The 13,618-nt window shown below is 43.6% G+C and overlaps 1 protein-coding gene across 3 annotated transcripts; it reads left to right on the forward strand.

Moving 5' to 3' along the window:
- Positions 1-1,380: 1,380 nt before the first annotated feature.
- LOC117867053 (uncharacterized) lies at positions 1,381-11,258 on the forward strand. 3 transcript variants are annotated; one of them, XM_034751375.2, is made up of 12 exons: positions 1,382-1,604; positions 1,720-1,815; positions 2,497-2,827; positions 2,917-3,007; positions 3,216-3,296; positions 3,437-4,434; positions 4,936-5,277; positions 5,618-6,010; positions 6,437-6,536; positions 6,600-6,826; positions 7,310-7,705; positions 8,279-11,258. In XM_034751375.2, exons 1-12 carry the CDS (start codon positions 1,564-1,566, stop codon positions 10,370-10,372), a joined length of 5,190 nt encoding a protein of 1,729 aa, XP_034607266.1. In that variant the 5' UTR covers positions 1,382-1,563; the 3' UTR covers positions 10,373-11,258. The 3 variants fall into 3 exon arrangements, with proteins under 3 accessions (XP_034607265.1, XP_034607266.1, XP_034607264.1); XM_034751374.2 differs by having other exon boundaries at positions 1,381-1,604; positions 4,936-5,226; positions 6,437-6,826; XM_034751373.2 differs by having other exon boundaries at positions 6,437-6,826.
- The last annotated feature ends 2,360 nt before the right edge of the window (positions 11,259-13,618 follow it).

Below are 13,618 nucleotides of genomic sequence, written 5' to 3' on the forward strand. Positions count from 1 at the left end.
GTCAGGAAACCTAACCTTCACTCCTCTACCATCGTCTCTCCTACCCTCATGCTAAAGAAGACCACATAGAAACATGCCTTGTTCTCCGATGAGATTGACCTCTCGTGACATGAGGTCAGTGGCAAATCGATCCAACAATAGGGCAGTAGCATAAGCCTTCTACCATGTAGCCTCCAAGATGATCTTCACTTATGCTACTGCCCTATTCTTCCTCCGATCCTCCGATCCCGATGCTGGTATTGAGTTTCTATGTATCAAGTGTCGTAGGTAGGATGGCGCATAGGAAACTGATGACATGAGGCTACAAAGGTGAAGGAGTATGTAGTCCTAGCGCAACCCAATTTGACTCCTAGCACAACTCAATTTGACGACAAGTGGCTCATATCTTTAAAACCCAATATATCTATTACGCTTAATCATTGCAAACCAATAATGAATCTATGCTAGCCTTAATATTGCATGTCTCGAAGCGTGCTAATTTCAGTTATATATAATCCAATTTTAGATAATTTACCAAAACCATTTAGACAATTTTCTACAATTTTATCGCGAGAAAGCTTTCGCGAGATCATTTGGTGGAAAACATTTTGCAGAACCTTTTTTTTAAATGAACATTAGCAAAGCAGTATGGAAAATGTTATTTTTTTTGAAACGTTGTAAAATCGTTTTGGTTAGTATTGTTTGTCAACTACTAATGTATTTTTCTATTTTTAATTGACTGTTGGAAAATACCAGGAAACACCATGAGTCAACTGTGAAGGTTACACGTAGGTAACTATGGAAAAGGGCTGGACCTAACCTCTACTAAAGATCATGCGGACACTTCCAAAGTAGCACTGAATTTGAAAAAAAAAGAAATAAAAAATTGTGAGAGGTACGTGTGGTCATAGTAATATACGGAGTAAGTAAATATTCTCCTCTCCTTTCAATTTTTTTTTGTTCATTTCGTCTGCTTTCAACGAAGAAATGCACAGCCTGTCTGTTCACCTTTTACCAGTTTACCACCTGTCTAGCTGAAGAGATGTTGAAATTTTGCAAAACAAAAGAAAGAGATTAAGGTCCTCTTTGGCACGGTTTATTTCGGCTTTGACTTCATCTATTTCACGCAAATCGAGACACTATAGCGTGAAGCCGTTTTGTAAGTCGGGACTAAAATGAACTAGAAGTTGGGTGAAGCCAGTTTTTTTTAACTTCACCGGCTTTGGCTTCACCGGTGAAGCCGTTTTGGATGAGCCGTGCTAAAGGCGTCTTACTGCAGCTCGTGTTCTCTCGAGAGCCACTGACAATCTGTCCCGTCTCCCGTGTCTTCCCACTGGGCTCCGAGGACCTCGTGGGCCCAACCTGTCATACACGCTCCCCCTCCCTCCACTCAGCTCCACTCCCCGTACCGTCTCCTTGCTGCCTCCGCCGCCGCCACGCTCCCCACGCGCCGCCATTGCCGCTGTCTCCAGCGAGCCCCCTACCCAGCGCGCGCTCCTCGCCACTCGCCGCCACCCGGCGCCCGCGACGTCCCGGTTCCCCCCTCCGCGCGCGACCCCGAACCCCGCCGGAGCGGGGAAAGCCATGGCCGCGGCGACGGCGCGCGCACCCGCCGCCGACAACAGGTACCAAGCGCTTCTCTCCTCCTTCGCATCCCCATTTCGCTGCTGTGCTTCCATTTGGGTTCGATTGGCGCTCTCCGACCACGAGGGTTTAGGGTTTATCGATTGGTGGCTGCAGGTGGGGGTTTGCTGCTGCTGCGGCCGCGCCGACGAAGACGCCCGCCGTTGGGGTTCTGGGGACGGCCCAGAAGCACACCAACCTGCCAACCCAAAGGTGACAATTTTTCTTCTCGACCTAAATGATCATCCTCTGCAGATGCCATTTTTAGTTGAATTGGGGGCTAATTGTGCTAATGTGCTTCTTTGTCTTAGCTTACTGATCCCGCTGGGGTTTTTGTTCCAGAGCGGGTTGTCTGATACTCTCCTTCACCATGCTTTATGTGTTATAGTTTGACAGGCTTGGGGCAGTGGGTCTGGAGAATCCGATTGAAAAGGATTTTGTTGTTGACGGACGCTCAGATAGTTTTACACTAGTGTTTAGTATAACAGAGAAATGATGCTGGGTCAGTCATATGTGTGCTCTTTAGCTTCTTTGGTCCCTTGAAATGATGATCCAGAGTATGTGAAGTAACTATGTTGGCTTAGATGCACAAATAGAGTTGTTTCAGTTTCAAAAATGCTAGTCTTTACTCTGTATAATGCGCTGTCATGGGGATCTATTGTCCAGAGTTCCAGACAAATTTTGACTGTTTCCCTGTTGTTGCTATGTAGCCTTTATCCCACTTAGTCCCAAATTAGGTTTAGTAGTCATGTTAATTTTGATGCTCAAATAGTTCTGATTCAGTGTTAAAATGGTAATCTTGATAATATGAAGATTATGAAAATTGTGAAAATTTCCCAGTTGGTGATATACTGATATTATATGCTATCTGATGGGGTGTTGGAATGGATGCAGGGGCACCTTCCAATGGGGCGACAGGCCAACGCCTCCAGCACCAAATGCGTGGGGTTCATCGTCGCTCCTATCTCTCAAGAATGATGGAGGTTCTGGTTCGTTTGGCAACATCAATGATCGCCCTTCTTCCCGAGGAAGCTCGAGGACATCAACAGATGGAAGTGACTTGCTCGATTCACCTCTTGCTTGGGGTCGAACTTCGTATAATTCTACAACTGCGATAAGTCATCCTCAAAGAACAGAGTTAAGATCAGGAAGCTGGCGATTTCCACATTCTCAAACTTCTTTCTCGGATGTTCTCAAAGGCCCATTAAACAGTATTGCCAAAAGGGTATGCACTTCATATAGTATTCATGTTGTCAGGTAACTGGATACATATAGAAGTCATCAATAATCCAATATTTCATTTTGCCAATGCAGAGACCTACATCACACGGAAAGGGGTTTACCCTAAGTGCAGATGATTTCCCAGTACTAGTTTCCAAGAGCTCTCAGTCAAACAGTCAATTAGGTGACTACATGCGACACCAGATTATCTTGCATAAAGTCTGCTTGTATTTTTTCAGTCACACATCTAAACTCATCATTTTTTCCAACAATAACCCTGTATTTCCAGTTGAATTTATGGTTGTGGTGCTAAAAACTTTGCCAATTCCATAGAGTTTATGTAATGAACCTACTACAAATGTTTAGTGCACTTAGTGTCTTCTTACTTGCAGGTAATAGTTTTCAAGGGCGACCAACTTTTAGTTCTGTTATAATAGCGGCACGAGATGAACAGAGAAAGATCCCACCAACTGGTATACACCTAGTTCACTAATGATCTCCCATTATTTCATACTTGTCATAGCATTTTGCTGCGACACATTTACTTTCCTTTTAATATGATGATTTTTTTTGTCAAGGGCATATGATTTGATTTGTTATTTTTGTATGACAGGAGGTGATCCTTTTTCTACTGCGGACTTCTCTATGGAAGCACAACAGGCTCAGCTACATGCTACACAGACTCCTGATATATGTATGCCTCCTCCATGTATTGATTACTGGCATCCTCCTCCTGATCACCCCCCTGACAGAAATGGGATTTGGCCTGGAGGAGTGGCATCATATGGTCTGGGCAAGCCTGCAGACACACATGGCAGTTTCCCTGTTGAATCTTTTACTCACAATGGTCAGTCCCTTCTCAACCAGAGGGGAGAAACAGGGCATGGTCCAGCACATGGTGGTTTTCAGCCTGAAAACAATAATTCCTGCTATGCTCATGAGCCTGCCGATGCTAGTGTCAAAACTCTACCTCATCTCATGCTTGGAAAGGTCAAAGGTAACCATTCAGATGCACTTGAGAAGCAAGTCATCAAGAAGGATGTGGCATTGTTAGAGAAAATAAAGTGTCTAAATATCAAGGCTAGAAATCTTCGTGCCAGTAACATATCAGAAATATCTTCGTGCAGGGAAGCCAAGGTTGGACACCCAAAAAGCATTGGTGTAGAAGCATATCATGTGGCAAATGATGCTCCTGTCAGCGCTGTCATTTGTGATATCACTTCTGCCTTTGACTTGGCTATTTCTGTTTCTGAAAGTAGTAATCATGTTCCAATTGGTACATCAAATGTGTCTGCTTCTGCTAATCTTGTAATGATTGATCTGTCAGAAGGATACCCTACTATATTCAGTGAAGCTAGAGAGCCAGGTGAATCTGCTGATAATTATGTATATGTAGTAGGGAATACTTCAAGAAACAAGCATGTTAGCTCTGCTACGAACACTGCATCTGATATTTGGGGACCTGGATGGGAAGAACACTCTACAGTTGACTCTTTACCAGTTGATATGATAAATACTCATGAAGATCAACGATTTGCTGGAAACAGCTCACAGCAGGTGGATGTGAGAACTGTTGATGATATGCTGAACTCTCCTGATTATGAAATCCAGGTACATGCTTGCCATTTTGCATGATGCCATGCAATTTTCCACCACTATCGAGTAATGATGTGTTGTACTTGATCAGGAATACTTATTTTCCTTTATCAGGCTGAACTGTTTTGTTAGTATGAGAACACCTTACTTTGAGATACCATAGTTAGTACCCAAGCACATAAACATATGTTTCTGTTTCTGTTGCTTACATGAATGACTTTCACTCTATAAATTCATCTATATCCATGTCAAGTTTGATGTGTATCCTTCAAAATATGCAGTCTTGTCCTATCAAGTGTGATTCTAACATGCGTTCTATTTAGGCATGTCCATTTCATTATTAGTTACTCCACTTCTATTGCCTTTGGATTTCTTAACAGACTACCCAAGAATTGCACATGACATAAAATGAAACGTTAAAAGTGAGCAAGCAGCAGTGCAAAAGGGCTAATTAAGTTTCCTGTGTCCATGAATTCTAGTCTTTGTTGTTAACTTGTGTTTGTTTTGTGTATTCAGAATTCAATGAGATATATATCTGCTCAATATGAAAAACAACTACAGGAAGATGAAAGGGGGGAAATTGGACAAAAGGCAAAAACTATTGTAAAACTGGAAGACTTGCACAGACACTCATTTGTACAGAGTCAGAACTCAAATGGTACACCTGGTAAGTACCATGCATATAGAGGGAATTCTTCAAGAAAGTGGCATGTTAGTTCTGCTGAGGATATTTCATCCAGCATTTCTGGACATGGATGGGAAGATCATCAGGATCTATCATTTTCTGGGAACACCTCTACATGGCAGGTGCATATAAGAACTGATGATATGATTAACTCTTCTGATTATGAAATCCAGGTATGGATTGCCATTTTGCATGATGCCATAGGATTTTCCACCAGTGTCAAGTAAATGACATGCTTTACTTCATCTGTAATATACATTATTCTATTTCCATTGCATGATGCCATATAATTTTCCGCCATTTTGCATACCTGTCCTATACAGTGTGATTCTAACATATATATTATTCTACTTCCATTGCCTTTCAGATTTCTTAGCATATTACCAAGAATTTGGCATAACATAAATAAGTGTTAAAGCGAGAAAGCAACAGTGCAAAAAGGCTGCTTAACTGTCCTATAGCCATAAATCTTCATATTTGTTATTTAAACTTTTGTCTATTTGGTGTATTCAGCATTCAAGGAGAGAGTTGTCTGCTCAACGCTCAAAACAACTACAGGAGGAGGAGAGGGGGAAACCTCAACAAAAGGCAGAATCTACTGCAAAGCTTGAAGACTTGAACGTACATCCATTATTACAAAGTCAGAAGTCAAAAGACGCACCTGGTAAATCTGCTGATGCCCATGAATATGGAGGATGGAATGGTTCAAGAAACAAGTGCAGTGGTTCTGCCGAGGACATTCCATCTAACATTTCTGGACATGGATGGGAAGACCACCCTGGAGTTGAGTCTTTGCCAGTTGTGATAAATTCTCATCAAGGTCAATCAGTTCCTTGGGATACCTCTCAGCATTTGCATGCCCGAACTAATGATGATAGGCATAACTCTCCTGGTTATGAAATCAAGGTACGCAGTTGTCACTTTGCATGATATCGTGTTATTTCCACCATTGTCAACTGAATGATATCTTGTGCTTGACCAGTGTCAAAGTCACCAAACTGTTTGTTGTTATGAATTTACATTAAAATGCCATAGTATTCAAACATAAATTTTGGAGAAAATGTTTCTGTTCCTTCTAGGAATGCTTCTACTTAATAAGTTAATCTATATCAATGTTAACATTGATGCCTATCCTCCAGCCGTTGCACTCTTTACTATACAGTGTTACTCCATGTCCAGTGCTATCATATCTCTCAAAAGGGTCCCAAGAAACTGTGCATGCATGAAAATGAGATATTAAAAATAGGCAATCTTGTTACTCCATGCCTCTGAGGGGCCACTTATTCCTGAATCTTGTACTTTTGTTGTAACTTTTTTTTGGGGTTCATTCAGCATTCAAGATGGAGAGAGTCTTCTGCGCAGCATGCAAAAGAACTACAGAAGGAGAGGGAAAACATTCAACACAAGGCAACATCTATTGCAAAACCACAAGGTTTGAACAGACGTCCATTTCTACATAATCAGAAGTCAAATGATGCACCTGGTAAATCTGCAGATTACATTGAATATGGAGGATGGCGCGCTTCAAGGAACAGGCATGGTAGTTCTGCCGAGGATATTTCATTTAATATGCCTGGACATGGATGGGAAGATCACCCTACAGTTGATTCTTTGCCATTTATGACAAATACTCATCAAGATCAATCATTTCCTGGGAACAACTCTTGGCAAGTGCATGCCAGAACTGCTGATATGCTTAACTCTCCTGGTTATGAAGTCCAGGTAAGCAATTGTCACTTTGTATGATGCTATGTTGTTTTCTGCTGTTGTGAATTAAATGATGTCTTGTACTTGACCAGTAAAACTTGTTTTCCTTTCACATTATTAATGTCACCGAACTGTTTTGTAATTGTGACACCAGTTTACATGGAAATGTCATAGTATTCATACTTCAAATATAAACAGATGTTTTTCTTCCATTAATGCTTCGACTCTATAAATTCATATATATAAATGTTAAGGTTGATGCCTGTCCTCCAAAAAATGCATTTCCCCCTCTATAATATGATTTGTCCACACATTCTATTTAGGTGCTCCCTTTCATATGTTACTCCACTTCCATTGTCTTTCTTAACAAACTAAATGCTCATAACATAATGACATGTTAAAAGTGAGCAAGCAACAATGCGAAAGGGCTAGTAAGTATTGCACGCCATGAATCTTAGTATTTCTTGCTGTTAACATGTGTTTATTTGTTGTATTTAGCATTCAAGGAGAGAGTTGTCTGCCCAACATGCAAAACGACTACCAGAACATGAGAGGGGGGAAATCCAACAAAAGGCAAAACCTATTGTAAAACTGGAAGACTTGAACAGATGCCAGTTTTTACAGAGTCAGAAGTCAGATAATTCACCTGGTAAATCTGCTGATTACCATGTATATGGAGGAGGGAATGCTTTGAGAAACAGGCATGGTAGTTCTGCTGAGAACGTTTCATTTAAGATTTCTGGATTTGGATGGGAAGATCACCCTACAGTTGACTCTATGCCAGTTGCTATGACAAATACTCATCAAAATCAATCATTTTCTGGGAACACTGCTGAGCGAGTTTATGAGAGAACTATTGATGATATGATTAACTCTGCTGATTATGAAACCCAGGTACCCAATTATCACATTGTATAATGCTATGTTTCTTTCTTCCCTTACCCCTTGTCAATTAAATGATGTCCTGTTCTTTTTACAAAAAAAACTGATGTTGTGTTCTTTTACAAAAAAAGAAAAAAGAACTGATGCCATGCTCTCAACTTAGGATAGTTGTTTTCCTGGCACATTATCATGGTCACTGTACTGTTTTGTTATTATGAGACCAGTTCACATTTAGATGCCATATTATTCAAACGTAAAAATATAAAGAGATGTTGCTGTTGCTTCTAGGAATGCTTCTACATTATAAATTCACCTATATCAATTGTAAGATTTGGTGCCTGTCCTCTTAAGTTGTACTTGGTTGCACTCTTTCCAATACAGTTTGATTCTTCCACGCATCCTATTTGGGTGCATCTTTTTATTATATTTACTTCACTTCCATTGCTGTCGGATTTCTTAAGAGAGTACTATGCTATAAATAAAATGTTAAAAGCAGGCAAACACCATTCAGAAAGGGTTACTGAGGTGTGATGTATCCATGAATTGTACTTTTTGTTCTTAACTGTATTTATTTGGTTCATTCAGCTTTCATGGAGAGAATTGTCTGCGCAACATGCACAACTACAGAAAGAGGAGAGGGGAAAACTTCAATTAAAGGCAAAAGTTAATGGAAACCTGGAAGAATTGAACAGAAGTTCATCTGTACAGAATCAGAAGTCGAATGATGTGCCATTAGAAGCAGACAAAATTCTTCGTAAACAAGGTGCTGAAGGCAGTGGAACTAGTAATCATGATACTTCAACATCAGATACATGTTGTACTGCATATGCTGGGAATCTTAAGCCTTTGAGAGCAAATGGCACGGAGAATGCTACAGTTCCTATCAGCTCCACTCTGGCAGCTGACACTGCAAGTGTTAACAGAGGTCCTCTGACTCATAATGTAATGCCTTTAGCCAAGAAAACTGACACTAACATGCTGGAACACACTGCCCAGAAAATTCGAGCACAGTCACATGACAGCAGTGCTCCAAAGCATTTGCAGGTGGAGGATAGGGAAGGACAAGTTCATAAATTGGAGAGTATTTCAAGGGTCTCCACTACAGTATCAGGCACTGCAGATGCTAACAAAGGCCCTTTGATTCATAATGCCTTTCGTTCAGCCAAGAACACTGACATCAACATGATTCACATTGACCAGAAAGGTGCATCAGAGTCATATGACACCACTGCTCTGATGCATTTGCAGACGGAGGATAAGAGAAGACAAGTTCATTCACAGGGAAGAATTTTAAGGGGCCCTCCAGCTTCAGAATCTGCAGGTCTCAACAAAGGCTCTTCAATTCTTAATGTCATGCCTTCAGCAAAGAACAATGGCATCAACATGAAGGAATACATTACCCGGAAAAGTGCATTATGGTCACATGAGAATAGTGCTCCAAAGCATTTGCAGATGGAAATTAGGAGAAGGCAAGTTCGTTCACAGGAGGGAGTTCTAAGGGAGAGGTCCAACATTGCTGAAAGTACAGAAAATATTACAACCGATTCTGGGACTCCTGTGGACACATGGAATACTGAAGCTAAACCTCATGCGGAACTCTCAACCCACAGCAAGAACAGGAGACCTGCTTCACCACTTGTGTTTGGTACCAAGAATACAGAAGCCTCGAGTGTGCATAAAGCCCATATATCAGGTGTCATTATCAATAGTGCTATAATCCCTGTGCAGGTTTCTTCTGTTAGAGGTTTTACTGTAGGGAGTATAATGCTTGGGGATGCTTCACTTGCATTTGTGAATCAGGAGAAAACAGTGGCCAAGGAAGTGCATGATGATGTAACACATAGCTGTTCAATCCCTAAGCAGACAGAGAAATCAGGAACAAATCAGCCTGGTGTGCAGCATGTCAAGGATCCTCATGGGAGTGACCGTATCATGCACACACCAGTTAAAGAGCCAAGAAAGAGAGAACAATCTGAGGCTGGCGGGCTGAACTGTGCAGCAATACCTGCTCCCATTCAGCCATCTGGGAATCAAAGCATTGTTTCACAGAATTCGGCGCCAGAAAAAACAAGTGAAATGGAGAGGCATGCACATAAGCCTGCATACAAAGAGTTGGACCTGCGGAATCCCAGGAAAATGCTACCGGCAGAGAACCACACAACATCTTCTGATAATTTGTCAACCTCCAAATCGGATACTAAGACTGTTGATGAAGAGGCACTCGATGCTCCCACTGCTACAAAACCTGAGAATCGGGAGGATGAGAAAACTAGCAAGCATCTAGGGAGGAGCAGTGCTAGTTCGAACCAAGGAAGCACGAACGGTTCTGCCTCAGCAGCACCAGGCCTTAACGAACAGGAAGCCAACTCTGTATTGAAAATCATGCACGAGTTATCTGATCAGTTGGAGCAAATAGAGAAGCACCTCGATTCCAGCACCCATGTTGCCACCGTGAACCATCCACAGCCAACTCAAATGGTTATGGTTTCCATGCCTGGCTATACTTGGGGAGAACACGCAGGTCGCAGCCAAAGGCAGTACCACGTCGATGGTCAGGGAAACATGTGGATCAACTACGCCGCGAACAGCCACATGGATGGGAGAGTCATGACACGGGGCGGGTCTGCAAACTGCGCATTTGTTGCCAGGTCCCATCTCCGTCCCCGTTCCTGTTCCTGAGAACAACTTGGCAGGCGTCAAAGTTGGTCCAGCTCCAGGATGGAAGTGGGACACCGCTGAACACGTACTGATATCCGACACGGGCGATGCCCCGGGTCTCAGTACTGCCAGAAGAGGTGCTGCACCCACTCAGAATGCGCTTAGGGTCGGCCAAATGGATGTGATGCTCGGCGTGCAAGCCACGGGAGGCATGGCGTACGGAGCTGCCACTGCTGCTGTGAACCCTGAGGTCTTGTACCACGCAGGTCCGGAGCTTGAGCAGCTGAACCCTGCATGGTTCCCCCATGTCCAGCATGACGGCACGCACCACCACGGAGGAAGCGGTGGCACCAGCGTGTACTTGCTGGGGATGGACGGCGGCGCTGGGGCGCACGCTCACGGCGGCGGCGGCGGCGGCTATATGACTGGACCACCAATGGTAGGCCCCGTGCACCCTGAGTATCAGCTGATGCCTGCAGTTGCGTCCCCTGTTGCCGTCTGGAGCGATGGGGGGAGTGCCATGGTGCCTGCATTAGGGCATCCGGCTGAGACTTGGGGACCGGCGTACGGGGAGCATGTGTACTATGCCTGATCGCGTGATTAGCAGTTGCAACGCTTGTCGCATTGTCTGAAAATTAGCATCTCTTGTTGTGTTTTACTTGACTCAACTCTGCCCTGGCTATGCTGGCCGTCTGTGCTACTTGGAATCGTTGTATTCCAACTTTCATTCAGTCATGTAACGACATTGCTCCGTGCTCTTGTAGCGGTAGCGGCATTCTAGGACAAGTTTTGTGTCACCTTGTATATACCACTTTGTCTATCAGCGACTTGTGAACCTATGTGTGGCACGTGAATGTTTCGGAGCATCTATTGCGTATGATATCTGAAAGGATTTGGAGTTGGAGCATCTGTTTGCTCTGTTTTTTTTCTTCCCACTGAATTCAGTCTTGTAAAGACGTTGCAGCGTGCTCGCTTCTAGGTACCTGAATGTTTTGGAGCATAGCATTATATTTGTGCATGGTACTTGAACGTTATGGAGCATCTCTAGCACACAGAGGAGCGAATACTTCAAGAAGCTTGTGTGGTAGTTCTGCTGAGGATACATCATCTAATTTTTCTAGATATGGACAGGAAGCGTACTCTACACTCTCCAGCTGAGTTTTGTATTTGCTCTTGTTAACTTGTGTTTATTTGGTGCATTCAACATTCAAGACAGGTTACAGAAAAGAGGGGGAGGAAAGTTCAACAGAGACAAAAGCTATTGCAGAATTGGAAGAGCTGAACATAGTTGATTTGTACAGACACAAGTCACCGACAGAAGCAGATGGAGTTCCAATGTTGTCTATGCTGACAGCGTTAATGGGCCTCTGCAGGAAATGTAGTGAACAACACTACAGTTTCTATAAGCTCTGCAGTGTCTGAGGTCTGACAATGCAGCTGATAATGAAGATCCATTGATTTCACATGATTTGAGCTTAATTTTTTCCCAGAAATGTCTCACAGCCACATGACAGGCTGCGGGTCAAAAGCAATTTCAGAAGGAGAACAGGAGAAGGCAAGTATGTTAAAATTGTTGCTGAACTTCTACAGGCATCACACTTCTGAAGTCCAGCAGGTTATGACCCGCCTTTTACCATGGTACTTGGTCAAGCTACTCATGATAGATCTGCAAAGTTGAAAAAAGTGTGACTGATTGGCTATAGCTTATACTCTCATGGAAATCTAGACATAAATCTAACAAAAAATATCTGTATCATGTCTACTACAGACAACAGAATACAGGTTCTTATGTTTCTGCACCTATTTGTATCCTCTTTATTACTTAATTACCTTACTTTAATTTTTTATCTGTACTCTGTTTTTGACAAACACAAGTGGTATGTCAAATAGATTTCTCAGACTAGTCTGTCTCCATAAGAAGAAAGCTAGTTCGCCTGATACTTTTTCTAGGCGTGTTAGCTAAATAATGTGACAGATGTACATTTCACCCTATTTATTATTTGAAAAAAGAATCTATTTTTGACCGTCGAACTATCGCCTCGGTTTGGTTTTAACCATCCAACACCAAAGCCATGAATCTTTGACCATCGAACTATCAATACTGTGCATATTTGGCCATCAGACGGTTTTAGCGGGTGGTTTTGTGATGTGGATGCCACGTGGCGGTGGGGCCTGTAAGTCAGCTCATTTTATCTCTTCTCTATCCTCTTTCTCTCTCTCCCCCCTCTCCTCTCCCTTGCCAAGGCGCTCCGGTGGCCACGCAGCGCATGGGTGGGCGCTTCGGCGACGGCGGCTCGCGGGCGGGCCAACTCTCCAGCGGCAGCTGCTCCTGGGCAGGCGGAGCGGCTGCTTGTAGGTGGGCGTCCACTCCAGCGGCAAAGGCGCACGGGCAGGTGGCGGCAGGCACTCCGCGGCTGCAACTCACGGGTGGGTGGAGCCGCGGCTCGCGGGAGGCCGGCCGCTCCGGTGGTGGAGGCGGGCGGTAGCTTCGGCCCGACCCTTCCTCTGTGCCACCACTGCAGTGCCGGAGCCGTGGGCCCCGGAGCCGGAGTACGGTGACGCAGGCGGTGGTGAAACAAGGTGCAGAGGAGCAGGGGGCATAGCTCACCGCGGTCGGCCGGGCGAGCGAGCTGGGCCAGTGCGTCCGGGCATGGAGACTAGAGAGAGAATAAAGAATAAGGAGAGAGGAGAGAGAAAAATGACCGGACATGTGGGCCCCACTTCCATGTGTCGTCCACGTCAGCGAAACTACCGTTCAAAACCAGTGAATTGCCAAATGTAAACGGTTTTAGTAGCTTGATGGTTGAAAATTCCTGATTTTGGAGTTGGACGGCCAAAACCAAACTCAGGTGATAGATCAATGGTTAAAAATGGACTTCCTCATTATTTTCCAGCGTCAATTCGAAAATCCGAAGCCCATCAAAGATAGTACGTTGCAGCCCAGTTATTTCCCAATAGGTGGTAGTCGGGAGCCCAATAGGCCCAAACGATCAATAAACTATTTCTTCTCATCCCTCCGACTCCTGCCTGTGTCTCCCGAAGCCGAACTTTTTTTATTTTTTTATTTTTTATTTTAGTATTTTGAAAAAATATAGTCAAACAAAAAAATTGCAAATCTAGACCTATACTGCCGTTTGAAACGGCTATAGCCAGATGAAATGACGGAAGGGGTACTGTAGCATCCTTACTACCGTTTCAACCGGCGGAATCTCCCACCACTCGACACTACACTTCCAAAAAATCACAACTAATTCATATCAACTCGGA

The sequence above is a fragment of the Setaria viridis genome, chromosome 8 (assembly GCF_005286985.2).
Source record: "Setaria viridis chromosome 8, Setaria_viridis_v4.0, whole genome shotgun sequence".
Taxonomy (NCBI): domain Eukaryota; kingdom Viridiplantae; phylum Streptophyta; class Magnoliopsida; order Poales; family Poaceae; genus Setaria; species Setaria viridis.

Coding starts and splice junctions, on each gene's coding strand:
- LOC117867053 (XM_034751373.2), top strand. CDS start 1,564: ATGGCCGCGGCGACGGCGCGCGCACCCGCCGCCGACAACAG. Junction 1,605..1,719: donor GCACCCGCCGCCGACAACAG/GTACCAAGCGCT, acceptor TGGTGGCTGCAG/GTGGGGGTTTGCTGCTGCTG. Junction 1,816..2,496: donor ACCAACCTGCCAACCCAAAG/GTGACAATTTTT, acceptor GAATGGATGCAG/GGGCACCTTCCAATGGGGCG.